The sequence below is a fragment of the Aspergillus thermomutatus genome (genome assembly GCF_002237265.1).
Source record: "Aspergillus thermomutatus strain HMR AF 39 chromosome Unknown NODE_126, whole genome shotgun sequence".
Taxonomy (NCBI): domain Eukaryota; kingdom Fungi; phylum Ascomycota; class Eurotiomycetes; order Eurotiales; family Aspergillaceae; genus Aspergillus; species Aspergillus thermomutatus.
Window position 1 is genome coordinate 33,152 of NW_020798175.1, and position 24,791 is coordinate 57,942.

The 24,791-nt window shown below is 51.0% G+C and overlaps 12 protein-coding genes across 12 annotated transcripts; 6 read left to right on the top strand and 6 right to left on the bottom strand.

Moving 5' to 3' along the window:
• Positions 1-1,140: 1,140 nt before the first annotated feature.
• CDV56_104495 (uncharacterized protein) lies at positions 1,141-3,773 on the top strand (the record flags this gene model as incomplete). Its single annotated transcript, XM_026758114.1, has 2 exons — positions 1,141-2,005; positions 2,053-3,773. The coding sequence occupies 2 exons, from the start codon at positions 1,141-1,143 to the stop codon at positions 3,771-3,773; spliced, it is 2,586 nt and encodes an 861-aa protein (XP_026613474.1).
• A 319-nt stretch (positions 3,774-4,092) lies between these two features.
• Positions 4,093-5,951, bottom strand: CDV56_104741 (homeobox domain-containing protein; the record flags this gene model as incomplete). Its single annotated transcript, XM_026758360.1, has 2 exons — positions 4,093-5,280; positions 5,328-5,951. 2 exons carry the CDS (start codon positions 5,949-5,951, stop codon positions 4,093-4,095), a joined length of 1,812 nt encoding a protein of 603 aa, XP_026613475.1.
• Positions 5,952-6,232: 281 nt separating this feature from the next.
• CDV56_104925 (uncharacterized protein) lies at positions 6,233-6,505 on the bottom strand (the record flags this gene model as incomplete). Its single annotated transcript, XM_026758544.1, has 1 exon — positions 6,233-6,505. One exon carries the CDS (start codon positions 6,503-6,505, stop codon positions 6,233-6,235), a length of 273 nt encoding a protein of 90 aa, XP_026613476.1.
• Positions 6,506-7,136: 631 nt separating this feature from the next.
• Positions 7,137-9,398, bottom strand: CDV56_105001 (putative diaminopropionate ammonia-lyase; the record flags this gene model as incomplete). The annotated part of the gene is made up of 1 exon (XM_026758620.1): positions 7,137-9,398. The coding sequence occupies one exon, from the start codon at positions 9,396-9,398 to the stop codon at positions 7,137-7,139; it is 2,262 nt and encodes a 753-aa protein (XP_026613477.1).
• A 419-nt stretch (positions 9,399-9,817) lies between these two features.
• CDV56_105207 (uncharacterized protein) lies at positions 9,818-12,836 on the bottom strand (the record flags this gene model as incomplete). Its single annotated transcript, XM_026758826.1, has 7 exons — positions 9,818-9,887; positions 9,934-10,752; positions 10,806-11,123; positions 11,176-11,201; positions 11,773-11,987; positions 12,055-12,560; positions 12,613-12,836. The coding sequence occupies 7 exons, from the start codon at positions 12,834-12,836 to the stop codon at positions 9,818-9,820; spliced, it is 2,178 nt and encodes a 725-aa protein (XP_026613478.1).
• A 363-nt stretch (positions 12,837-13,199) lies between these two features.
• CDV56_105478 (putative amino acid transporter) lies at positions 13,200-14,942 on the bottom strand (the record flags this gene model as incomplete). The annotated part of the gene is made up of 1 exon (XM_026759097.1): positions 13,200-14,942. The coding sequence occupies one exon, from the start codon at positions 14,940-14,942 to the stop codon at positions 13,200-13,202; it is 1,743 nt and encodes a 580-aa protein (XP_026613479.1).
• A 580-nt stretch (positions 14,943-15,522) lies between these two features.
• On the top strand, positions 15,523-15,835 carry CDV56_105658 (uncharacterized protein; the record flags this gene model as incomplete). Its single annotated transcript, XM_026759277.1, has 2 exons — positions 15,523-15,674; positions 15,733-15,835. The coding sequence occupies 2 exons, from the start codon at positions 15,523-15,525 to the stop codon at positions 15,833-15,835; spliced, it is 255 nt and encodes an 84-aa protein (XP_026613480.1).
• A 494-nt stretch (positions 15,836-16,329) lies between these two features.
• Positions 16,330-17,430, top strand: CDV56_105715 (sodium:calcium antiporter; the record flags this gene model as incomplete). The annotated part of the gene is made up of 2 exons (XM_026759334.1): positions 16,330-16,487; positions 16,584-17,430. The coding sequence occupies 2 exons, from the start codon at positions 16,330-16,332 to the stop codon at positions 17,428-17,430; spliced, it is 1,005 nt and encodes a 334-aa protein (XP_026613481.1).
• Positions 17,431-17,950: 520 nt separating this feature from the next.
• Positions 17,951-18,994, top strand: CDV56_105833 (phenylacetaldoxime dehydratase family protein; the record flags this gene model as incomplete). The annotated part of the gene is made up of 1 exon (XM_026759452.1): positions 17,951-18,994. The coding sequence occupies one exon, from the start codon at positions 17,951-17,953 to the stop codon at positions 18,992-18,994; it is 1,044 nt and encodes a 347-aa protein (XP_026613482.1).
• An 883-nt stretch (positions 18,995-19,877) lies between these two features.
• CDV56_105965 (oxygenase MpaB family protein) lies at positions 19,878-20,777 on the top strand (the record flags this gene model as incomplete). Its single annotated transcript, XM_026759584.1, has 1 exon — positions 19,878-20,777. One exon carries the CDS (start codon positions 19,878-19,880, stop codon positions 20,775-20,777), a length of 900 nt encoding a protein of 299 aa, XP_026613483.1.
• A 232-nt stretch (positions 20,778-21,009) lies between these two features.
• CDV56_106048 (uncharacterized protein) lies at positions 21,010-22,076 on the bottom strand (the record flags this gene model as incomplete). Its single annotated transcript, XM_026759667.1, has 2 exons — positions 21,010-21,951; positions 22,008-22,076. The coding sequence occupies 2 exons, from the start codon at positions 22,074-22,076 to the stop codon at positions 21,010-21,012; spliced, it is 1,011 nt and encodes a 336-aa protein (XP_026613484.1).
• A 711-nt stretch (positions 22,077-22,787) lies between these two features.
• CDV56_106157 (NAD(P)/FAD-dependent oxidoreductase) lies at positions 22,788-24,297 on the top strand (the record flags this gene model as incomplete). Its single annotated transcript, XM_026759776.1, has 7 exons — positions 22,788-22,841; positions 22,900-22,944; positions 22,991-23,038; positions 23,088-23,557; positions 23,619-24,036; positions 24,090-24,163; positions 24,216-24,297. The coding sequence occupies 7 exons, from the start codon at positions 22,788-22,790 to the stop codon at positions 24,295-24,297; spliced, it is 1,191 nt and encodes a 396-aa protein (XP_026613485.1).
• Positions 24,298-24,791: the final 494 nt, after the last annotated feature.

Sequence of the window (24,791 nt, forward strand, 5' to 3'; positions counted from 1 at the left end):
CCAGGGAATGAACCTAGTCACCGCTGGCGTGTCTAATGTCATAAGAGCCCCAATATTACGCTTCAAGGACTAATCTTAATAAGATTGCCGCCTTTACAGGTAACGTCAGCCAATGTTGGTCATCTTGCAATTCTGCTAGAGGAGATGCAAAAGAGTGCGTACATTGTAATGATAGTGGGCTTAGTAGGGAATTTGGTACATCTTTGGAGCAAAGAGAGCTGTTCCTAGGGCGATCTCGCAGACAGTACGACCTGACCGGATGGGTTGTATGACACTGCACTCGGTGCTCACCGTCTCTTTAATATCAGCGATGGTATTCCTAGCGGTATCATTTCAGAGGTGACTTTAACTTGAATAAACCCATCGCAAAAGATGAGACCGTGAAGGAAGCATTTTGTCTCTACGAAAACAAGGTAGATCTGGAACATCATCCTTAGCATAAGTAGGCCAGGGGATATGAGCCGAACAGTCGAACAGAGTGAAAAAAATGAGGAAAGTCCACGAGATTAATACACTAACACTAAATGTGGACCTAGCAGGTTAGTCCAACAAGTCAACTAGTCCCTTAATGGGCAGATCATTGCCTATTTCTAGCTACAACGCAAGGCTGAGCCCGTCCGCAAAAACTCATCACTCGCTAGATATGGGTGGTACGACCTATTCTGGGAATGATCTTGTAGTACTATGGCCAACCGCATCAGACTGTAGTACAGTAGAAGGCTATTGACATGGCTGAAATGAAAATCAATTGCTGGAAATCCTTCGGTAGTACTCCGTAGATAGCTATCCTTGTCGACTCCATTTGTAATAGTCTCATTAGGCCCAACAGCGCCCGGACCGCGTGGCTTAGAGCAAGAGCATTTCCATTGGCGAAGGATTTCAGCTCGACTGCTTGATCCCTGCTTATCGACAGCCTCAAAGGTTGAACTCCGGAGGTACTTAATCTTATGTGGTGACGCTCTTCCGCTGGCAGTGGCACAGTCCGCTTTTTCTGTCCTACACCACAAGGGCATTATCAGAAGCATAATATAGCAGCAGTTTCCTGGCATTCCTTGTATTTCTTGCATTATGATGCCATCTACAGTCGCTTCCATCCATCACACTCCCTACTGTCGCTTTAGATAATTCAGAACTGCCAACATGGCGTCCGAATCGGAGCAGTCGAAGCAATATCTTCTGCCTCCCTTGTCCAAGTTGCTTCCTCAAGACGACACTACTAAGAATAATAATCATAATGATAATGCAGATGACTCGTTCCCAAGCAAATCATGGAACCCCTTTGACCGCAGTCCTTCGCCCGACCGCGACTATATCCGCTATCAGCCGGCCTCTTCTACAAACGACGCCCTCGCTTCACCACCGGCACAACGCGAGACCACATTTGGCTTGGGAATCACCAATTCCTTCCCTCGATCCCCCTATAAGACTCCTGATGATGCCGACGACGGCGACCTCGCGACCAAATCCCTGGATCCTGAATCCTCGGAGCCCTCGCCATTACAGTACCAGACATCGCAGACTACCTTATTGCCTCATTCGCCTCCATACATAAAATGTCCAACGCACCAGGGAATAGTCCAGCGGCGATTGTCGTGGGTTCCCATTACAATCTTGGTTCTGGCGATATACTCCACCATCTTCTCCGGGATCTACCTGGTGCTCGCTCTTGTCAGACCGCGCTATGGCAAGAAGATCGGTGAAGACGGTGGCCTGGCGCCTTCCACAGCCAGTCTACTCAGTGCCTTGTTCGCCAAAACGATCGAGCTCGCGTACGTGACTGTTTGCGTGGCGTTCCTGGGGCAAGTCTTGAGTCGTCGGGCGATCACCAAAGGGTCGCGGGGGATCACTATCTCCGACATGAGTATGCGTACCTGGATCATGCAGCCAGGCGCTCTGCTTGTGCATTGGGAGACTGTGCGGTACTCGGCGCTGACGGTGTTGGGTGTGATCACTTTGACCGCGACCTTGGTAGCGATGTTGTATACCACAGCAGCAGAAGCGCTCGGTGGGTTTGTTCTAATGGGAAACAGAGGTGCATACTGATGATGATAGTTGCTCCCAAATTGCGGATGGGCCCCATCGAACCCCGGACCCTGGTCGGAAACGTGTCCACCGAATTCGCCAATCCGTTTTACCTCAAAACCCATTGCTCGACCCCAGTCACTCAGGCCATGGACCCTGAAGCGGCAGGAAGTACCTGTCTGGACATGGAACTGGTCGGGCAGGCGTACCACAACTACCAGGCATACATCGCTGCGTGGAGCGACCTGGTCAAGAGCAAAAACTCGACGTCGTCACACCTGGCATCGCGACTGCCCCCGACCGGCTCTCTATACGATAATACCACCGTGACAGGAAGCTGGATCGACATTGGCAACATGACCGAATTGTCGCTGAAGCACGGCCGAATGGTCAACAACATTACCGCCGCGATGCCTCATGGAGGAATCATCGCCGCCGCTATCAACCCGCGGAATGGCATTCGGCAGCCGGTCGATGTGACAGGCGAAGGCAACTTCGAGATCGAGGCCTCCGTGCCCTCTCCGGCCATCAATGTGCTTTGTGTTGGGATGACCGCAGAAGAGCTCTCCCCCCTGGTATACAAGATGTGGCCCCAGGGGCACAACTTTGACCCACTGACATGGGATTTCGAAGGATACAAAAACATCTCCAGCGACTGGTATAATCGAACGGTCGTGGATGATCTTTTCGGGTGGGATCCCAAGTCCAAGCAGACGCCTCCTGTGTTCGGCAAGTTGCCCAAAGCCAACAATACCATCACCAACACCACTGGCACCTGGCCCACGGACGCCATTTACATGCTAGGAGCAGCACCAAATGAAACCATGACACCGCCTTATGTGCTGTGCGCACTCAAGGCGAAATTGTCCTCAGTGTGTTCGACCAAGTATTCGGCGGCCGCCAGTGGGGCATCGTTTGGAACCAACTGCGAGAATCCGGCGAACCCGCTTCAATATAATCATCGGAATCAAAGTGCCGTTGACGGTGTCTGGGATGGCAACTGGAAGAATCTGGCCGGCGAATGGTCCAATTCATTGAGTTTGAATTCGGGCATCACGGACGGCCGTGCCAGCAACGCCCGCCTCCTGATGCAGTTCATCCCGGCCCTCGATAATCGAACAAAGACCTATTCGCTTGACCCCAAGCTACCATCGGTTGGAGAAGCGCTTGCGGTCCTGGCAGGCAGCACCCTAATCCTGGGGTCCAGGAATGCCCCTTTTGTGCAATTCTTCAACTACACCAAGACCGATAACGTATCCTATGCACTCGCCGAGCCCGTTCAGCAATACTTTGAGGCCACAGTTCGCGCCGTTGGATATGCTTCTGGGGGCACGGAGCAATGGCAGAACCTGTTCTATCTGATCCTGGTCTTTGCCTTTCTGACAAGCGCCATCATTCTGGCGTTTATGCTGTTCGAAGTGCGTGGGCGACAAATCACCGACTTCACGGAACCTCAAAATCTGTTCGCCTTGGCGATGAACAGCCCAGCCACCGCGCAGCTGCAAGGGGCATGCGGGGCAGGACCGCACGGTCGTCAGCTCAACGAGCGGTTCTATGTGGCCATGGAGGAGGAGGATGAGCACTACTACATCCGGACCAAGGCCGAACAGCATGTGCGTGCGCCGTCGATGGGACCCAGTCGCTCCATGGCCTCGATGGAAGTCGACGATGCGCCGAAGGGTGTCAGTCCAGCCATGGATGAGTACCGGCGGCTTTCCAGCAGGAGCAGTCTCTTGTCGAGATTTTATTAGGTTAAGATAAACCTAGGAATGATTTTTGATGATGACGTATGTAATGTTAAAGTCATGTAGTCTCCATGTGAGGTTTAGGTTGATTCCAATTGCGGGGGATATCATATGTACAGTAGCCAAAAAGCCACAGGCGCACCGTCGATGAGTCTTTTTGTAAATCTATGAAATGAGATCCATATGAATCGCCGGTCCTTCACCTTACAATAGTGGTAACTCATAGGGAAGTCGAGATCAACCCAAGGACAGACAGATCTGGATAGTAGTATGCGCCTTGGACGATGCAGACACCAGGAGATTAGGCAGCTCAAGGGAAATTTAATCAGCGGACAGGGTCGAAATCCTCTGCGGTAGCTTTTATTGTCCGTTCAAACGGCAAGATAGCGTTCTGCAGCGCACCCAACATATACGGGTCTAAGCCCCAATCACCAACCCACTGATGCATGCGGTACCCTTGCTTGAAATGATCGGCGAGATGATCTCCTCGCGCTGTCCAGGTGGGCAATGACGCATTGCAGAATCCACAGCGACTGCGGACAGCACTCCCTGCACTACGCCACTGATCTAGATTCTCAATGGGAATTTTGGTACATCCATGGAACTTGCGCAAATGCTGCCATAGATAATCCTTCCGGCTGAATGAACGATCTGCCACGGGCTTCTGCGCACATATCTCGAACTCGTGGTCGTTCCAGTGATCGATAGATGGCGGACCATGATTGCAGAATCGACATTCCGATGGTAAGTTGCCGGGTCGGAGTTCGTTGACATCTGGGGTGCAGATCCATGAGTCGAGCTGGAGGTGAACGCTCCTCTCGTGTCGGAGCCAATCATGCTTCTTTTTGAAGGACTGCGTGCAGAATGTACATTGGTATTGCCCTTCGTTCATTGAGGTTCTAGGCCGAGTTCTTCGCCGGGTCCGCGGACGTGGGTGATGAAGCGGAAACGGTAGTGAGCTCTCTCCAGACGGGTGGCTCCATGCGGATGGAATGCTTCCAGTCGAGCTCTCTGAGTGTCTACTTCCCATACTAGAGACGGACGAACCGAGATGTGACGATGTCTCCTCGAGACTCAGGAACGAACCGAAGACAGCGGCTTCGTGTTCTGAGGCAGATGCTACCTCACTAGAAGAGATGGCATTCCTGATGACTGATTCCGGTACTGCTTCATCTTCTGGCGGTGAATTCTGCCATCTCTCCATCGGTGTCATGAGGGTCAGCCGGCTCGCGGGCATCGGAGATCCAGACCGGCAGATTTGAGCGGCTGGAGGAGTTTCAAATCTCTCCTTCTGGCGACGGCGTGCATTGGCAAACCATGTTGACAGGCGCTTTCTTGAGAATCCAGTCTCGCGAACTAAGCGCACTTTCTCATCTTCAGAGGGGTATGGGAAATCATGGTGGTCGTGAAACCATTCCTTCAATATCCGGACACCTCTTCTGACGAACTGCTTTGACTCCTTCTGCTTGTCTGCGCAGTTGATGACTGGTATCAATGTCTCTGCTTGATCTCCCTACATCCATATTAGCAATGTCCGATCACATATCTGTCACCACGTACCCCGTCTTCCTCGAGCTCGGTGACACCATGCAGGTGGCCCATCACGGGAGACAGGGTCTCGAACCGTGATGGTTGGCGCTTTTCTCCACGAGCCAGGCTGCACTCGCGAAATAGAGCAACACAGCTGGAACAAGATGATACTGGATTCGGATTGGCTGGCGTGGTACGGATGATGAGGCACTGCAGCCGGTGTTTCCGGCAGTAGCTGCAGGGCTGTGGAGGGCAGTAGGCACCATCTAGCCACTGAGTGACATTTGACAAGCTTTGCGAGGCAATAGTAGCATTCTGAGTTTGCATTTCCGACCGTATATCCTCAGTCTTTGTTGAAGTAGCAGCTGGCAATACTCCAGGGTCCTGCCTTGCAGGGAACGGAAACAGTTGCGGCGTCTCTGGGACATTGGCGTTGAGCCAACTTAGCCACTCATCATTTGCAGACTCAGATGACAGGTAGTACATGTCATTCACCTGGTTCATATCAAGCGTTGAATCATTCTGAAGGCTGTGACTGAAGTCAGTGGCATCGAATGTGTTATCGGCATTTTCCCATGCGTCATTCTCCGCTGGACCAGGAGCAGGATGTGAGGAGAAGTGTGAGAAGGAATACAGGTAATCTGAATGATCCATTATGCTTATTGAAAGACTGTAATCAAATACTTGTCATTAAGCGCAGATCGAGCCTCGATTACATTCATTGAAGATCACCCATTCCCCTCTCCACGAGACTCGTGAAAAGTCATGTGATTCCCAGAGGGTTAGACCCAGCTCAAAGCGGTTAGTCCGTAATTATGTGTCATGTGACTATATCACGTGTCATCGTCCCTGGTCAATTGCCTCAAAAAGCCCAAAACAAAACATGAGCTCGACACGCCCATTGATATCCCTGGTTCCAATAGTACATGCAGTGTCTATGTTGTAACTTGCCATTCGTCTTCCTTGATCTTGGCAAACACTTCGAGGAACTCAGGTGGATCCTCCGCCCCATCCAAACGGTGCATTTCCTGGATGACATACCGTGGGACACCAGTATTGCCTGGCTGCTCCTTGTTATTTCGAGAATGCTCATCTACAACATCTCCTGCTAGATCCGAATCAAGCCACTCATCCACTTCGGCCTTGTCTAGTCTAGCATCCACTGCAAGCTCCAGAAGCACTTCCTTGGATGAGATATCTTTTTCCATCTCGTGATATGCCTGGAGAATGTTCTCGACCAAGGCGTTCTGAATATCAGGAGCCTTGGTCGGGCTAAGATGCACCAGACTTGGTAAATGCCAACAGCACGTCCAAGTCGGTTTATCCGGTTGAACAACGAAGTTCGCATGTCCCTCAGCCGCTCATCAATCAGGTCGCTTTTGGGCACGCTGCAGGGATTTGAGTTGTAGTTCAAGTAGTACGGGCTCCATTTGATGGAGAAGACGTCGGATCTACCGCCAGGATAGCAATCCACGCATTGGGAAGCACATGAATACCCTATTAATTCGAATTTCAAAGTACTGTTGCAACATCCCGGCCAAATTATGCAAGTTCTAGGACTGATACAAGTTCCATGCAGTCTCTCCAGCTTACGCGAAGGTGTCAGTTCTATCTCGGGCTGATAATCCCCCAATATTGCTATAGGATCTGTAGCATGGAATAAGTACCTAGCACATATCTTCATGATCTATTAACTCTGCCGTTTAATGCCTGTGAGTGGCAACCGATAGCACCCATTGATTTAGCTGCTCGCGGATAAGCAGCCTGTTTTTGTATGAGTACATCTATTTTCACAGTTCCTACATGTCTCAAATTCATTGACACATCAAGGAAATGTCTTCAAGCACAGAATTCTTGGATCAACTCTTCGAAGACTCTGGTCATCCTTTGGAGACTTTCGACTTCCACCCATTCCTCCTTGCTGTGTAGTCCCGCTCCTGATGGACCATATACGATTGCAGAAACTCCCACTTCACTCAATAGAGCCGCATCACACCAGAACGGTACGCTGACCACTTCAGGATAGCTCCCCAGTACCTCAGCAGCACATGCTGCAGTCTTTTGGACTAGAGGGTGATCCGCTGAGAGCTTCTGTGTCGGACGCGAAACAGTGAGGCGCGGCGGAGCATATCTGAAGCGAGGATTCGCCTTTGCAATATCACTTAAGAGAGTATTCACATCCCGAAGTATAGACTCGTCGGATTGAGCAGGAATCGTCCGGAACTCGATGGTGATAGTGCATCGATCCGGATACGAGGAGGGTTCCTGACCTCCCTTGATCAGCCCGCAATGCAGAGAGGCCTGTCCCAAGGTATCGTCGATAGGCAGCCCTTTTTGATACTGCTCTAGAGATTGCAAGAACCAACCCGCTTGAAGGATGGCGTCTATCCCCGCTTGAGGATCCGAGCCGTGCGCGGCAACACCGAGAATGTCCACTTCCACCCACACGAACCCTTTATGCGCAATTGCGATTGCCCCCATGGTGGGCTCAGGAACCACTGCAGCATCTGCACGCCACCCGGCGGCAATAACATCGCGAGTTCCCTGGGAAGCATCTTCCTCGTCTGAGACAGCTGCCACGATGACATCTCCACGAAGGGTGCGACCACTGGCTTTGATCGCCGCAAGAGCTGCCAGAGCTGCTGCCAGTCCGCCCTTCATGTCCAGACTACCTCGTCCAAAAATCACTGGCTTGCCCTCCTTCTCACCCAGCTGGCCGGACAACGGGTCCTGATCGTAGCTGGTTAAAGTGACAGTGTCAATATGACCGTTGAACATCAACGACTGACCGCCGCCACTACCGCGCAATACCCCGACGATGGATGGCCGACCAGCGACCGGCTCGATGCGATGATACTCCATCCCACGATGAGCGAACCAAGCAACAAGATAGTCGGCGATCTCGCTCTCTCCCACACCATCAGCTACGGAGAGTGTCGGGTTGGATGAGTTGATTTGTGTCAGGGCTTGCGTCAAACCCACAGGGTCCTCGACTGCCACATCGCGGGGAAGGGGGTACGGACGGGAACCTTCAGTGCAGAGGAGTACCACCACAGAGTCCCTTTGGAGTAGTGATGCGGCCTGGCCTGACGCTTTCAACCGCCGGATAGCAGCCAGGGATGCTCCGCCACAAGGACCAGCGTGTACCGAGTGAGATGCCAAATACTGAACGGCGCAATGACTCTCATACGATGAAACTGTGACTGCAGCATCAATGACTCGCTGCAGGTCGGGCCACGCAGTGGCTGACACCGTGCCACAGTTCATTCCATTCATGATCGTTTCTGAAGACTTGACTGTGACCATCGTGCCAGCATGAAGGCTGGAGATCAGACACGGTCCGCTGTCCGGCTCAACAGCCACGACAGCTATTGGGCTGGCTCGAGACTTGCAATGTCTGACCGCGGTATGCGCCAGGCTTCCGACGCCCACAGGGGTAACAGTCAAGGTGCTTTGCAGGCCAAGCTGGCTGAGCCGTTCATCGATCTCCGTCATCATTGTCGAGTAACCCTCTACGATCCATGCTGGGACCTCCTCGTATCCATCGAACGCGGTGTCTTGAACCAGTAGTCCACCGTCGTTCCGTGATGCGGCCCATGCCTCCTGGACTGCTTGATCGTAGTCGCCGTTGCTGACGACCACCTCTGCGCCTTCGGATGCAATGCGGTTACGCGTCTCCTCGTCCATCGATCTAGGGACGAAGATTCGCGCGGTGACCCCGAGATGCCTGGCCATAAAGGCGACCGCTCGTCCATGGTTTCCTTCCGTGGCTGCAAAGAGAGTGACTGGGCTCCTCCTGAGCCGATCCTTCACATCTTCAAGGCACACTGTCGGGGACAGTCCCAGATGTGACACCACAGAGCGATAGCACCCCCACGATGCGCCCAAAACCTTGAAGGAAGGCAGTCCGAAACGGTCGCTCTCGTCTTTGACGAAAACCGCCTTGACTCCTAACCCGGCTGCAATGTCGGGGAGTGAAACCAATGGCGTTGGACGGTAACCAGGAAGGGAGTGGTGGAAATGATTGAGGCCTTGGATGTTCGAGAAATCGCAGCGCTCCTCCGCAGCCGAGGGATTAAAGTATATTGGACGACGAGACATCTTTCAAACACCGTTGCAATAATTAGGCGGAATATGCATAGCCCTATTTGAGTAGCACCCTGTACATATTTATAGATTGAATATCTTGAGCTGTCTTGTCAGTGGGTCTTTGTGCCTTCTGACGACAGTGAGTGAGCGCCTTCTACGAACATTCTTGAGAGTGGGGACTATCGGCACAGAAGCAGAAAAGCCAAACAGAGATGAAATGTTCTCTGGTCAATTACTATTGCCGGCAACTCTGATTGATTTGGATATGTCCCCTTCTAGTTGTGTTGCAAAAGAATCACTAAGGTTGATGATGGTCAACCTGCTCTTACACCATCAAGTACTTCACCAGACTTGTTATTTGCGAGTCATATTATAATTTTGAAAGGTCTACTCCTCTGCTAAATGTAGCAAATACACTCAATATTACTATTTCAAGTATTTTGTACCCTAGTCTGGTCGTAGTGAACCACAGCCTCGAGCAGGGTTTGAGCACCCAAAGCACTATCACGGTTAGCATCCAACTATGACAATATGACGAATCACTTACCAGTGCTCGGGACTACAGTACTCCGTCGGATTGTGACTGACACCATCGCGACAGGGTACAAAGATCATGGCACTCGGACAGTGATGGCTGGTATACACGCTATCGTGGCCAGCGCCGCTGGATATATTCATCCACTGATCGGGACCAACGAGGTGGTTGGCCGCTGCCTGGATGGACTCGAGGCACCCCTGATCAAACTTCACAGCCGGCGAATCGGTGTCCAACGTCCAGTCGAAGGTGACCCCTTTGCCGTCCTGAGCGGCAATGGCAGAAAAGGCCTGCAGGCATTCTTCTTGCACTGCATGTACCACGCTATCTTGCGGATGTCGGATATCAAGCGTAAAGGAAACCTCGGATGCAACCGTGTTAGTTGATGCATTAGAAGGAATCCTGAAGATCCCCGTCGAGGCAAGAGCATTGTGCTTCCGAGCGATGTCATTCGACGCTGCAATCATTCGCGAGGCTGCAAGTAGGGGATCTTGGCGGGCACTCAAGGGCGTCGTCCCCGTGTGTGCATCGCGTCCCTTGACCTTGAAAGTAAACCACCTGTATCCCTGTGCGCCCTGAACGACGCCGATGGAACGTCTTGTCTCCTGTAGAATGGGGCCCTGTTCGATATGAAGCTCAAAATGCGCCGCAAGGGGATATGCAGTATGTGAGCACTCGATCTGGCCGAGAAATCCGTGTCTCTCAAGCTCAGATCGAAGGGTCACCCTGGAATCATGTATATCACGCAGATCCCAGGCTTTTTCGATTGAAATAGCTCCAGCCCAAACCCCAGACGAGCACATTGACTTGGGGAATCGAGCTCCTTCTTCACTGGCGGTCAGTTAGAAGAAGTCCGAACAGAAGACTGGGGAACAGGGTCGCACTTGGTCCAATTAACAATCCCAACATCGTAGTTGGTCTGGAATCCATTCTCCTTCATTGTTCGTAGCACTTCCAGCGCCGCCATCACTCCAAGAATGCCATCGTACCGACCGCCCCGTGGTTGTGTATCAAGATGGCTTCCCATGGCGATCATGGGAGCAGATGTCTGCAGCTTGCCTTTCTGGCGTGCAAACATGTTCCCCATCTGATCTACGGACAGCGAACATCCGAGCTTTTCAACTTCTCCGGCGAACCATCGTCGCACACGCGCATCGTTATCATCCAATGTGAGACGAGCCATCCCCGTGTCTGTCGGGTTCCTACTTGTGATGAGTTATACTCTTCCAGTAGAAAGTCTAACAATTCACGTACTCGCCATGACGATGAGCAGCTCCCCACTGACACGTCTCATGTAGCGTTTCCCATAATCTGTTGGCGTTGATCTTGAGTCCTGATGGTTGACATCCTGTGGACAGCCGTCGCGATGTGTTTCTTAGAAAATGGTAGTTGGTGCATCTGAAAGACTGCATATTGACGAAATGACAGTAGTCGATTCTGTGACTTCGGACAAGGAAGAGTTGATTCTCTGCTGGTCAGTTCTTCAGTTTCGGTCGTTGCTTTTATTGCCCTACGCCTTCTCTGGACAGCTGTGGTGGAACGTTTCCGGAATACAACCAGAAGATCCACTTTTCCTGCGAGTTCTTTATGCGAGCCGTCTTCCCAAATCAAACAGCAGTTTGTGCATATATTTTGTAGTATATGGGAGGTATGTAGATAGAAGGCGCTGGTGGAGACCGGATCAAGGGATGGCAAATTGTGGACACCTGTCGGAGTGCCTTCCACCAACATGACCCGGTGGATCTCGCCACGGACAATAAGAGGAATTCAACTCCAACATCCACTACATCAAGACGTCTTCTTGGTGTCTTGCTCATAACACCGATCGTCGGATCCTTCGACTTCCTTTACCAATCTCTCCATCTCCTCCACTTGCCGCTTGATCTCGGTCTGCTCGAGCCGTTCTTGCCTGTTGAACAGCTCCCGATTTGGCTTGCGATAGCTTCCTCCAATACGGTCCCAGAGTGTGGTGAACTGCCCATAGTTGTAGTTGAAATAGTAGTGGTGAATAGTGTGGCAGGCAGATCCGTTGATCACTGGGGAATCGAGAGCATACTCTCCGTCATCTGTGCATTCATCTCAAACATCAGCATTTGACCTGCTTTCGAAATCAGAGTATCTCAGAAGACTCACGAATCATGACTGTCCAGAACGTGACGAAAACAAAGAGTCCCAAATACGCCGCCTTCTGCAGCGGAAAGACAAACGGATAGATGTGGTATGGAAGACTCTGACTCCATCCGTCGACTGGGTGGAAGGCATAGCTAGCATAGGGGGTCGAGATGATCCACCTGTGATGCCGCTTGTGCAGGTGTTTGTAGATGGCCGGATGATGCAGTCCTCGATGAATCCAGTAGATGGCGAAATCGGTAAATGCGATAAAGAGTGGGTACTGCAGGTAGGTATACAGTGGAAAGGGACTTTCTGCGGGAAAATCGTACAGCTTGCTGTATCCTCGCACTTCGGCCAGGAAGAGAGGAGCGGTCAAGGCTGCCATCCCGGGCATTGCGCGCAATGCTTGCCCGATTTCAAGACGTATCTGATGGCGAAGAAACTTGGGGTGTTGCATCGCACGTTTGTCGAAGACCAGAGCGAAGGAGAGGGTGGCACTGACCAGGTAGAGCAGAAGACCGAAGCCCCTGAGACGAAGACAATAAGCAGACCGGCTATATGCAGAAAATCAAGACTAACCAGATCATGATAAAAAGACTCAAAAACTGCCGGAAAACATTGTCTCGGGACCAGCTGCTCTGCACAGCGTATTGGGATGGCATGAGGGTGACATATCGATTGATATGGCGGTTGTAACCATGCAGCGAGTCCTCGTCCAGAAGATCGAACGATCTGGCCGGTAGAAGAACCGCATAAAGCTTGTCGAAGACAAAGGTATCGAGAACATCAAGCGCGACGTCCATTATGCTTGTATTCGTTGATGCCTGGAGCGGGAGAGATTTGACACTAAGGAGAGGCCGAGTGCGACGGAGGAATCCTTGAAATATAACGGTGGATCGCCCATGGGCGCATTCGGTAAGTCAACTTCCGAGGTAGGATGATATTGAGTGCACTGCTGCCTTCACTAGAGACATATCAGGCCAAGGTCGAGGAATGCGTCGAGTTTTGAAGTTAAAAGCATCAAATCATGTTTGCTCTACGTGAAAAAGCCCGGGCCAGCTGGCAGACTCATGGTCAATGACCCAAACTCCTCGTAAATATGGAAAAGCATCAGGTCGGAAAGTGTATTCATTTGAGATCTAAGTCCCGCTAGCTAAGCAATGCTGTCACTGATTCCCTTGGATCCATACCGAGACAGTAGACAGTGTGGTATAAATCATAAAAATGAATCCCAGCACCACCATGGTGAGGTCGCCAAATTTAGCCAAGGGAGAGTCTGCGACCCCCTTCCAGTGCAAGTACGCCGGATAAATGTAGACTAGAGGAACACAAGCGAATGACCCGATCAACGAAACAAACTTGTCCAAGTCAGCAGCTCCGACGGCCGACATCACAGCGCAAGCCAGCACCATCAACGTTCGGAAAATGTTCTTTTTCCACTTGATCCAAGGGTCTCGTTTGCCCGACACCTGACCGAACAGTTTGCCCTCCATGATCCGAACGGCAGGGAACAGCTGTACTGGAACACCGATCAGGATCGCCATCGAGTAGAGGAACTGCATAGCGTTCACAAATTTGTCTCCCTGGGGAAGATTGTTGATGACTTCGATCTTCGTGTCGGAACCGAAGGCGCCGTAGGAAAGAGCGCCGACGGCCGTGAAGAGGATAGTGATGATGATCATGACAGTAAAGAGGAGCCCGCGGAATTTCTCCGGGTGTTTCATGGACGATTCAATGGGGAGGATCAGACCGATTCCTTCAAACGTGAAGATGCAGGAACCGATGGTCAAGGTAAATGACTTGGGATTGAACAGTTCGACCGACGGCTCCAAACCATGTCGGGACGCAATGGTCGCAATATCGTAGTAATAGATGTACGCAAGACCCATGAGGATGAAAATGTCCGCGAGCAGCGCCGCTGGTCCCAGTTTGGAGATGTTTCGGATGAATGCCAGAGGCACAAGAACGGCCAATTGCAGTGCGATCAGGACGTTGGTGGACAGAACCTTTTCGGAATTTTCAGCCACAGCTGACAAGACCGCCCGAACGTTGTCCGCTGTAAAGATGATACCAGTGCAGACAAAGCCAAGCTGGGATATGGTGATGGATCCCAGAATGAGCGATCGGACTCGAGGCCCTGCTATACGCTCCCCGATATCACCATAACCGCCCCCATGTCCTTTCCGACACTCCAGCAGAAGATGGAAGCAGAGACTTGTAATGGCCGCGACCGTGACAAGAGCGACCGAGGAGAAGAGAATGCCACCGTTAAGAAAGGCCTTGGGCAAGAAAATGATTCCCGTCCCGATGAACGCTTTCAGTAGTGTGAAAAATGTCTTGACCCGAGACGCATCCCCAGGGCGAGCTGCTCGAGTGGTTCTCCGCCGGCCCAGCAGAGGTCTTCGCTCGGGCTCATGCTCGAGATCTTCCGTTGCAATCGCCGACTCATCCTCCGTCTCCGCTAAATCCTCTCCCGCGAAACTACCGTACAGGTCGAGAAAATCCAGGAACGAGGGAGCGACGAGCGCATTGCTGGCCCAGCCATTTTTGTTTTGTACAAAATGCCGACGAAAGCTGCCAGGTTCCATGGCCGCCACGCCTTCTTCTATCGCATCATCGGGGGTTCGGGAGGGATGGGAGAAGCTGGCCGCTCGTCTCTCTTGCAGAGCTTGTTTGGCCTTTGCCTCGAGTCGGTAGAGATCGCGATGGACATCCCCACCAAGAAGCTTCAGTGACGACTGTTGTTCGGGAGTGTCTGAACTGGCCGATGCTTCAACTGCAGCACGGGATTGAAGGGGCGATTCTTCGTGAAGCGAGCCGGTGAATTGAGGGTGTAGATGTTGGGATAGAATCTCGGCCTCTCGCTGGTCATCTCGGCTGTGGGACAACGAAGGAGAGGGGTCTGCCATTGTCAGCGGAAATAGGAGGAAAGATTGTCGTCAAATCAGATCAACTGCGAAGGAGGAATCAGAAAATATCCAGGACTTCTGGCGATAAGGCAAATAGCCTCATTGTGCAGCACTGATGGAATGACGATGAAACGTGCCCGAGTGAAGTCATTCCATTCGACACTGACAGGTTGTCGTGCCTTGTTTAGAGAGAGTTAGCTATGGAAGAGGATGGAGAAAGAACGTGGATCTCGATTGTTCTGCGCCACTGACCGCATGACTTGCGCGCTGACTCAGCTGCATAGCACAAGTTGCACAACCGTCTGTCTTCAGGCCTCAGGTTGAGGTACAGACTCACCAGGTACCTGGATACACTCTGAGCATCCAATAGCCTATCGTAAACTACGAATGCTTTGAGAAGGTCTGGAGTATCAAATGCGGGGGACGAAAGAGACTTTGCCCCGAATAGGCATTTTTGGAGGGAAATGATGAATGGTGAAGTCATCTGTCGCTTCCAAAGTTTGTCCATTTATACCGAGTAGCCATCGCACTGTTCTGCTGGTAGGCATTTTTAATGCAGTTACAATTGATCTGAATGAATATGTCTGAAAACAGCAAGAAAAACAACACTCCCCAAGCTTCAGGCCGGCGTCGGTCGTCGGTGGTGCCTCCTAGCCTCCAGTTCCTCGTGGATCAGGATCCGCAGCAGGACAGAGATGGACCTGCGCAATGGGAGAAATCATGGGATCAGACGTATGTTGCCCCTGGTAGGCTTTCAAGTGTAGCAGTGGCCATGTCTGATTGCCTTCAGAACCAACAACCGGGAGCTCTCCGACTTCCTGGAACGAGTCTCTTCGAGGAATCTCCTGGATTCTACTCGCTACACGGGCGGAAAGATTCGAAAAGGGTCCTAGAACAGACGCTGCTAGGATATCTGTCCAAACCTTGAATTGACATCGTTCCTTTGTATCACATATTGGGGTCTTTCTTGTTGCGCCTCTTAACAGATAATCTAATTCAACTAGTGGTACAAGAGGACAATCATTTGATGCAAAACTATATAGCTAGTCACTGTAGACATTTGACATTGCATATATATTCCCCATTAACACATTCCCCCATCTGCCATATTGATCATTACAGCAGCCATACTTCTTGCAATAAGCCTCGGGATTGCTTGCAAGCTTGATCACACCATCCTTCAAGTTCTCTAATTGGTGTGAATCAGCCAATGCATCCCTTTTGTCTTCGCTTAACTGGTCATAATGATCATAATGGTCATACTAGGGGCAGCAAATTGTGGATAAAGTGCACCGCCACACGGGAAAATTGAATGATCTAGTTCGGGCAGGTTTCCAACATTAATTAATCTTTGCTCTGCTTGTCCAGCTTAGTCTAGATACATGAGATGGATTGGGACAACCTCATCTTCAATATAGGCGTCTTCATCGCCGGTATCTTTGTCCTTGATTATGGCGCCGACACATTCATTGACCATACCGTCATCGTCGGCCGCTCCCTGGGGGTTTCGCAAACTATTATTGCCTTGCTGACGGCAGGGGCAGAGTATGAAGAGGCAAGTCAATTTTGCATTCCAGATCTTCAAATGCAAAGCTGATCGTTCGATTAGCTCGCGGTGGTGGTTGCTGCCATTCTGCAAAGTCGCACTCCCCTGGCCTTGGGCAACCTCATGGGCTCGAGCATCTCCAACGTCCTGGGCGCATTTTCGCTGGGTCTACTCTTCCATCCGACTCGAATTGAATTTGACCGGAGTGCCAAAATATATGCTGCAGCGCTTCTCGCGGTGACGACGCTGTTCGTGCTGCTGGCGTTCTTCAACCAGTTGAACAAGATAGTCGGGGGCTTTCTGATCGCTTTGTTTGTCCTCTATGTTGTTTCAATCTTCTATGCCATCTACAGAGGTGTTGCAGCGGCACCTGGGCTCTCGGACAGCGACAGTGACGCAGAGTCGATCGATGATGTGGTGGATTCTGTCACTGAAGCAACTCCCTTGATAGAGCCTCAGTCCGGTCAAACCCCAGGGCGGTCGACAAGGAGCCTTCTGTACCACATCAGCCGTCTATTTCTTGGCATCGTCGCGCTATCATTAGCCGGATATCTTCTGTCGCATAGTGCCGTGAGCATCGCCGACTCCCTACACCTCTCCGGAACAGTCTTCGGTCTGACAATTGTGTCGTTCGCCACCACCTTGCCTGAGAAGCTTATTGCAGTCCTCAGCGGGTCTCGCGGACATGTCAACCTCATGGCTGCTACTACCGCGGGAAGCAATATCTTCCTCTTAACTCTCTGTGCCGGCGTGGTGGCGCTTGCTGGTAGTACACGAAATCAATCAGACACGTTCGTCTTGTTCGATCTGATTACTGTGTGGATGTCATCCTTGGTCTTCTTCTTGGTGGTTATCCTTGGCCTGGGGAGGGTAGCCGGTGTGATACTCCTGGCTGCGTATCTGGCATTTTTAGCGCTTGAGTTTACTGTCTACAGAAGATAAGTGTTGTTCACAACTCTATGAACATACCCTGGCCGTTGAAGGAGACACAGGTGGGCCATTTGAAATAATTACCTTCTGGCTCCCTAGTTGCATCGTTACTTTCTCTTATTTACCGGAGTCATGCTCAAGAATGGGGTCGTAGAATCCGGTTGGAAATCTATGGCTTGAATAGACCAGAAACATGACAAACTCTGCATCGATGAACACGGCCAACATGCATAAAATGATGCGATTGTATTGTGGCCAATTGCTATGAAGAATCACTGGTATATAGGAAGGATTGTTTCTCCGGTAAGCTCGATATAGAGACATCCGATCAAAGCGGGGTTACGCGATGCTATCCGAGGCAACTCATCGTCTCCGCTCTGAGACAGGAATGCCTCTATTTCTTGTGCTTTTGGGTTCCCCGTTGAAGGAACTACACGGCACAACTTCATGTCCGCACATCGCGATGAGCTGCACCAGGCGAGTCTTCCCACTTCGGCAGCCCAAAGGGCATCGACCGCCGGTTCCGAGATGGATGGCTCAGTTTCCGGCTGATATGGAGCGTGTATTCACCGCGTATATTGGGGTGCAACATCACGAGGCCCAAAGCGATATGGGATCGCATACTGAGGGCGTTCACGAGGCGGTTGAGAGCATACAGCGATGGATGGTCGAGGATCCATCCAGTGCACCTGTGTCAATTGAACAATTCCTGGTTGTTGACGGAGATGATGTGCCTAACTCCACAGTTTGGGTGTGCTACTGGGATGAGGCGAGCAAGTATGAAGACAGTATACGACGCTTAAGCCTTTTGGACATACACCAGCAATTAAACGCTCCTCATCGGCAGTCTGTTGGCTTATGGTGTGAACGATTCACAAGCCATCTGTCGCGTGTTGAGACCAACTATTCAGGCCTCGACTATCTCCCAGGACTGGCGCGCTTGCCCGGAGTGTCGACCGTAGAGCATACTCTGACTGCATATTGGGGGGCTGCCCGCGATCGTATCCCAGCCTCGGCCACAGATCGGTTTGCCAAGGGACAAGAACCGGAAAAGACGCAGTTGGCACCAGAGACTACCTCTCAGCGTGAGACACGAAGTCATCACGTAGTAGGCACTAATCCGGACAACCTCGTTCACATCCGCTCGGGCCAATTCTGGGCCGATTGCGCAGAAGACGAAGCCAAAGCATACGAGGAGACGCTGGAGCCTACCCTGCGAGCTGGATTGGCATATCTATGGGATAATCCCCAAAAGAGTGGCGCCATGGGGCTGCGGTATCTCTACAATCGTCCACTCACTGCTCGGGCCCTGGGGAAGATGCGCGAGACTAAAGAGTCCTGCGTGGCTGGATTCTTTCGCAACCTTGCAGACCTCGAATACTGGGCCAAGTCGCACCCTTCCCACTTGGCCATCCATACTGGAGCCATAAAGCATGCAAAGAAGTTCGGAGACCAGCGCAAGTTCCGCACCTGGCACGAAGTTTCAGTGCTGAAGCAAGGCGAGGCACATTTTGAGTATATCAACTGCGTGGGGAGAACAGGTGTCATCCAGGGGATGTCACTTGAATTTGTATAGCTACTAAAGATTGAACTTGCCTGGGACATCTTGGCTGTGAATTTAGTCAACATCTATCACCTGTAGAGTGATTTGGTAGAATACTCATCGGAGGACACAGATGGCGAGAAGATAGGTACGTTATTTAGAGATCCTCATCAAGTCTGTTTCCAGTATTGGCGCGAGTTTCTGAATGTTTACATTGGCAAATCATTAGATCATTTTCTAGCATACCCCATTCTTGTTGCCGAATATGGATAATATCTTGGAGCATACGAAATCCTCCATGACTTTCTCCCCGATATAGTGGCCCCCACAGGGGCATGGAACTCTACGGACGCTATTTGGAGTGGCATTATTGTCAAAAATAAATGCGTATGCCTGATAGAGTTTCCACAAATAAAGTTTGAAACATGCCAGATGGCATTCGAGACGTTCTTGGGGGAGTTCATCGGGGTCGCAAACCTACCGTCCTCGATGCACCATGGCTCTTCCTCGTACCGAATCATCAAGAGTCCTCGTCCATTCAGCGGATGGCAAATTACCTACTATTTGCTGCTGATGTTTGTCTGTCTTTCCCCTGACCATCTGACCTCTGCGTCTGACACGCCTCGTAGTCCCACATTTTTTCACATGCAACCCCGCTTCATCAGCTCGTGGACTAAATAATGGACGAAAAGCATCGCGGTTTCTCGAAGATATAACTGGCAGATTCCAAAATGTCATGTTCGGCCGTCTTCGAGCGCTGATCGCATCTCTTGTGCATTATCAGATGCGCTGTGTACATAAATATCCCCCGATCCGTTCCTCGGTCCGGTCCGTTTCTTTTCTGCATCTGAAAAACATCACAAAACATCTTGCTGTTTAATCGCTGACTATTCAGATACATTTCTTGATACGAATCATGGCTCAAGCCCAAGACGAAACTGCTCAGCCCACAGAGGCAGCACAGTCGTACGAATCTTTACACATCTACGACACGATTGCGGAGCCAACAGACCTCAAGGCTCTCCTGACGGAAGATATCTACCTCCTCGGAGGCCAGTTCGCTATTCTCTGTCAGTTTGCCCATCCTGCCCTGGCCAAAGGCACCTACAACCATTCCAGCTTCGCCACTCGCATTCCCAACCGTCTCCAGAACACCGCCCGTTTCCTCAATGCAGCCGTCTTTGGCACTCGGCAGGAGAGGGCAGCTATCTTCTCCGTCATCCACCGCTATCATGCCCGAGTAAAGGGAGAAGACTACGATGCCAATGACCCGGAGCTGCACAAGTGGACCGCTGCTACCCTGTTCGTCGCCATTGTGGTCGTCCACGAAACCTTCTTCGGGAAGCTGCCCCGAGAGAAGATGGAAGCCCTTTACCGAGAATCTGCGGTCTTTGGCACTTCCCTGCGGATGCCTCCCGAGATGTGGCCAGCCACTCTTGACAAATTCTGGGAGTACTGGAACCATCACATCGAGACCTTGGAGGTAACCGATATGGCACGGAAACTGAGTCGCGATCTCCTCTACCCGGTCACTCTCCCGCTGTGGATGAGAGTCATGACCCCATTTGCGCGGCTTTTGACTATCCATTTCCTCCCGGAACGACTGGCCAAGGAATACGATCTGCAACCAACTGTACTGAGTCGGATCCAGTTTCAGGCCACTGTTCGTGCCATGCGCATTGCATATCCCAGTCTACCGCAGCATATGCGACAGACCCTGCATAGGCAATACATGGAAGATCTCAGGAAGGCAGTGGACAAGATCAAGCAGACTGGACACTGGGGGGACTATAGCAGGCGTGGGACCGCTGAGTAATTCAAAGAGTATTATTGCAATGATGTTTTCCGAGTCATCAGATAGGCCCTAGAGTGGATAGCAGTGTGACAAGGATGTTTGAAACATTTCTTTACGCATGTATTGATCTAAGTTAGGATTTTCTTACACTGGATGAACCTAGGCGGATAATTCATGTAGTCCTCCCCGCCAGAGGTGATACCTGAAAGAACCTCTGACTTATTTACGAGGTCCAGTTAATCTAAATTCAGACTCAATATCCCTTCCCCAGCTGTACATCCTCACCACCACCATACCAAAGGCGACCTCTGCGAATGACAAGGCCTTTTTCTTGGCCAACCAGCCACTCTTCCCCAGCCTTGATCGTTCCATTCTTGCATGGCCAATATTCGTCCTGCAACTTTTGGTTAATTTCGTCGATCTTGTCAATCAGTTCTTTGACTTTGGAAGGGTCAACTTGTCCCTCTACCACTGCATCTCCTTGTTTGGCGAAGCCGTCCTGAGTGACGAACCGAGCAATGGTGAGATGGGCTGAAGGAACAATGTACCGGGACGCAACCGGTATACCGGCCGCCCGAACCATGTCAAATACATCGCGACGCAGATGATGATAACTGTAAGTCTCGTCTTCGATACTTCGTTGCGCATCTGAAGCTTCTCCAGCGGCTGGTACAAAGGTCAATGCCATGGCCGCAGAATCAAAGCCCACCATAGGCTTTACAAGGCGCGTTCGATGAGCAAAGGCATAGTCCGCAATTTCTGATGTGGACACGTCCTGTGATAACTGCAGAGTATTTACGAGACTCTCAATCTGCTCTTCAGTCAAAGAATGAGCCACTTCCAATACTGTTGTATGCAGATTCTCGGAGGGCATGAGCCAGAGGGCTGTCGGAACAGGGTCAGCACGTTGTCCCCTGGTTGGATGAAGGTGTGTAAAGTGTAAAATTGTACTTGGAGCAATGCTTCTGAGTTCGCTCTGCACGAACTTTATAAGGTCACGCACTGGAGAAGGCGGCCGGGCCCAAATGACCAGACAGTTGCGAGGATCAACAAACCCTTCTTCCTTTGCAGGGCCGTCAAGGCGCATTAAGATCTCGTCAAGATTCCAGCCTTTGAAGCCCGGTGCCAGGATCTTCTCAGCTTGCTGCGCATTTCGATTGACCCGATGGTTCTCGTAGCGGGACTGTAATTTAGCCTGATAGAGAGGCTTAACAGGGGGCTCTCAACCAGAGACAATTGCATATTACTGACCACATCATTATTTGTCTCAGTAATCAAAATTTGGAAGGGATTGTCATTGGATATCGTAAGCTTGGACATTTTGTAATCGATTTCGAAGATCACGCAGACATAAATGCCAATACTGAGAACGGAACTACTTTATGCAAAGAATCATGACGGAGCAAGGTGACTTGAAGTGAGTCATCTTGAAACTGTGGCTGCCGGTACAACCCTCTCCAGCTTGGCACTTGCAAACACGGGCTGAGTATGGAGAAGATGAAGGAACACCGAATTAACCAGGAGGGCCATGCGGTAGTCGTCCGCTGTCCCAAAGATTATTTGTAAGAGCATCAGCAAGTAAAGTAGCAGGAGTTTGCAAAATGTCTAAAGCAGTAAACTTCATACCATACTATAACAGTCAGACTGCTACAGGCGGGGGGTTAGAATAGTAAAAGGACAACTTTTATACTAGAGGTCACCGATAAAGGAGCATATGAGACAACCATGCCACAGTCAACTGTGCCTTCCCGGATAAAGTCTTAAGCAAGTTGCGGCTCGGTATATTCGGACATACAGCCTAATGGAGTAAACATGCTCGGATCTCGGAGATATCGTGCTCGGCACTGGCAATTGCCGGGCAAAAGCGAGATGATCTGATAATTCTTATCAATCAGTGTTGCCTTTGGCAGTATCCGCTCCTCCAATGCCGATATATAAATGCACCTCCCTAGACTGATGGGTCAGATCCTCATCCTCTTCATTCTCTACTTCATACACCAATTCATAAGCTCCAAAAAACACCAGAGCAACATGGCAGCACCTCTGAAGAATATCATTGTCGTGGGAGGATCGTATGTGGGAAGAGTACGTCCTTTTACCAGGAAAAGTAGCATGGAATTGCATACTGACAAGTTATATTAAGGCCACTGCTCAAGAGCTGGCACGCGCTATTCCAGAGACACATCGGGTACTTATACCTCATCATGGCCTGGCCACACATGCTAATTCTTCAGGTCCTCTTGATTGAACCGCATAGCCATTTTCACCATCTCTTTGCTTTTGTAAGCATCCTTCCCCTGTATCCCGATGTCGCTAACCTCTTCATCTCAGCCACGTTTTGCCATTGTACCTGGTCAAGAACATAAAGCTTTCATCCCCTACACGGGAATTTTCTCCTCTGTTCCCCGTCCATCCACACATGCAGTGGTCCAAGCGAGAGTGCTTTCTGTAAGCCCACGATCTGTGACGTTGGATCGCCAGTGGCAGGATTCCACACAAATCCCCTACGAGTACCTGGCAATCGCCACTGGAACTCGGCTCGCTCAGCCGGCGGGCATGAAAGATGACGACAAGGTGTCCTCAGTCGAGTACTTGCAAAAACACCAGGCGGATATCAAGCGGTCCAAGTCTATCCTCATTGTTGGTGGAGGCGCTGTCGGTGTGCAGATGGCGACAGACCTCAAGGAGTACTATCCCGACAAGGAGGTCACTCTTGTGCAGTCTCGCGCACGAGTCATGCCTCTATTCCATGAGAAGTTGCACGAGCTGATCAAGAAGCGATTCGATGAGCTAGGGGTCCGGTATGGCTGCATAGTCACCTCTCTCACCACCGAATTTCGACTGACGAATCAAATTTTGTAGACTCATTACTCACGCTCGCGTCAGCGTACCCTCAGAAGGATTTCCCACTGATGGAAAGGCATTTGATGTCCAGCTCACTAACGGCAGCAAAGTTTCGACCGAGTTCGTCATTCTAGCAACCGGCCAACGGCCTAACAATGACCTTTTGACCAGTTTGACCCCTTCTAAACCCGGATCAGTCATCAATCCGGACAATGGCTTTGTTCGGGTTCGGCCGACTTTGCAACTACAAGATGAGAACTTTCCGAATATCTTCGCTGTAGGTGACATTGCCGACACCGGTGCGCAAAAGGCCGCTCGGCCAGGATCCGTGCAGGCCGGCGTAGTCGCCAGGAATATCCAAGCGTTGATTGAAGGACGAAGGGCGGAGGAAGAGTACACACCGCCGCCGGCAGGCATTCATCTCACCCTTGGCCTGGTAAGTTCTGCACTCAGCAACGACGCTGGCTGGTTGAAGCTCACTTGCATTAGAAATTGAACGTCATATTCCGCAATCCGAACACGGCAGAAGGACAAACCGAACCCTGGATCAATGAGAGAACCGAGTAAGTCGCATTCATGACTGTTGCGGAACATGACACTGATCGATGTGTATAGTGGCCGAGAGGACATGAGAGTAGAAGGATGGTGGGAGAGGTTGGGTGTTCAGGTCGAGAACCCTCGCTCGTACCATCTGTAGATAGTCAAGCCATGTATGATGATACCCGATAGATTTCGTTCAAATGCTCTTTTGGTTGACCCTTATCTCCAGAAGTTGCCATGACCAACAATTTTGTCTATTATACGCGCCCTCTATAAGTACAGCGAATGCCTAATGGGGAACGGTTAGAGAATGGCTGATTTCCAATTCACCCGGCTGGTCGCATCTTCGGCCTGCTGGAATACACCAAACAATGGTTCGAACTCGCCATTCTCGTCATAAGCCGCGAACCACTGGAATCGGATATCATGCTGCCGGCTCTTCTTGCCGGAGAGGAGCCGTACGGGATTGCACATAGTGCCACTCAGGGTATCACAAGCTTCCTGGGCGTTTTGTGTAGTGGAGTTCAGGTTTCGACACGGCGACAAGTATTGCACTGGGCGGCGGTCCCGAAGCGGTCGGAATGGCGACGACCGCCCGTAGGAGTTTCATGATGATCTACATAATGCGTCCCTGAGCATAGTCCAAATAGA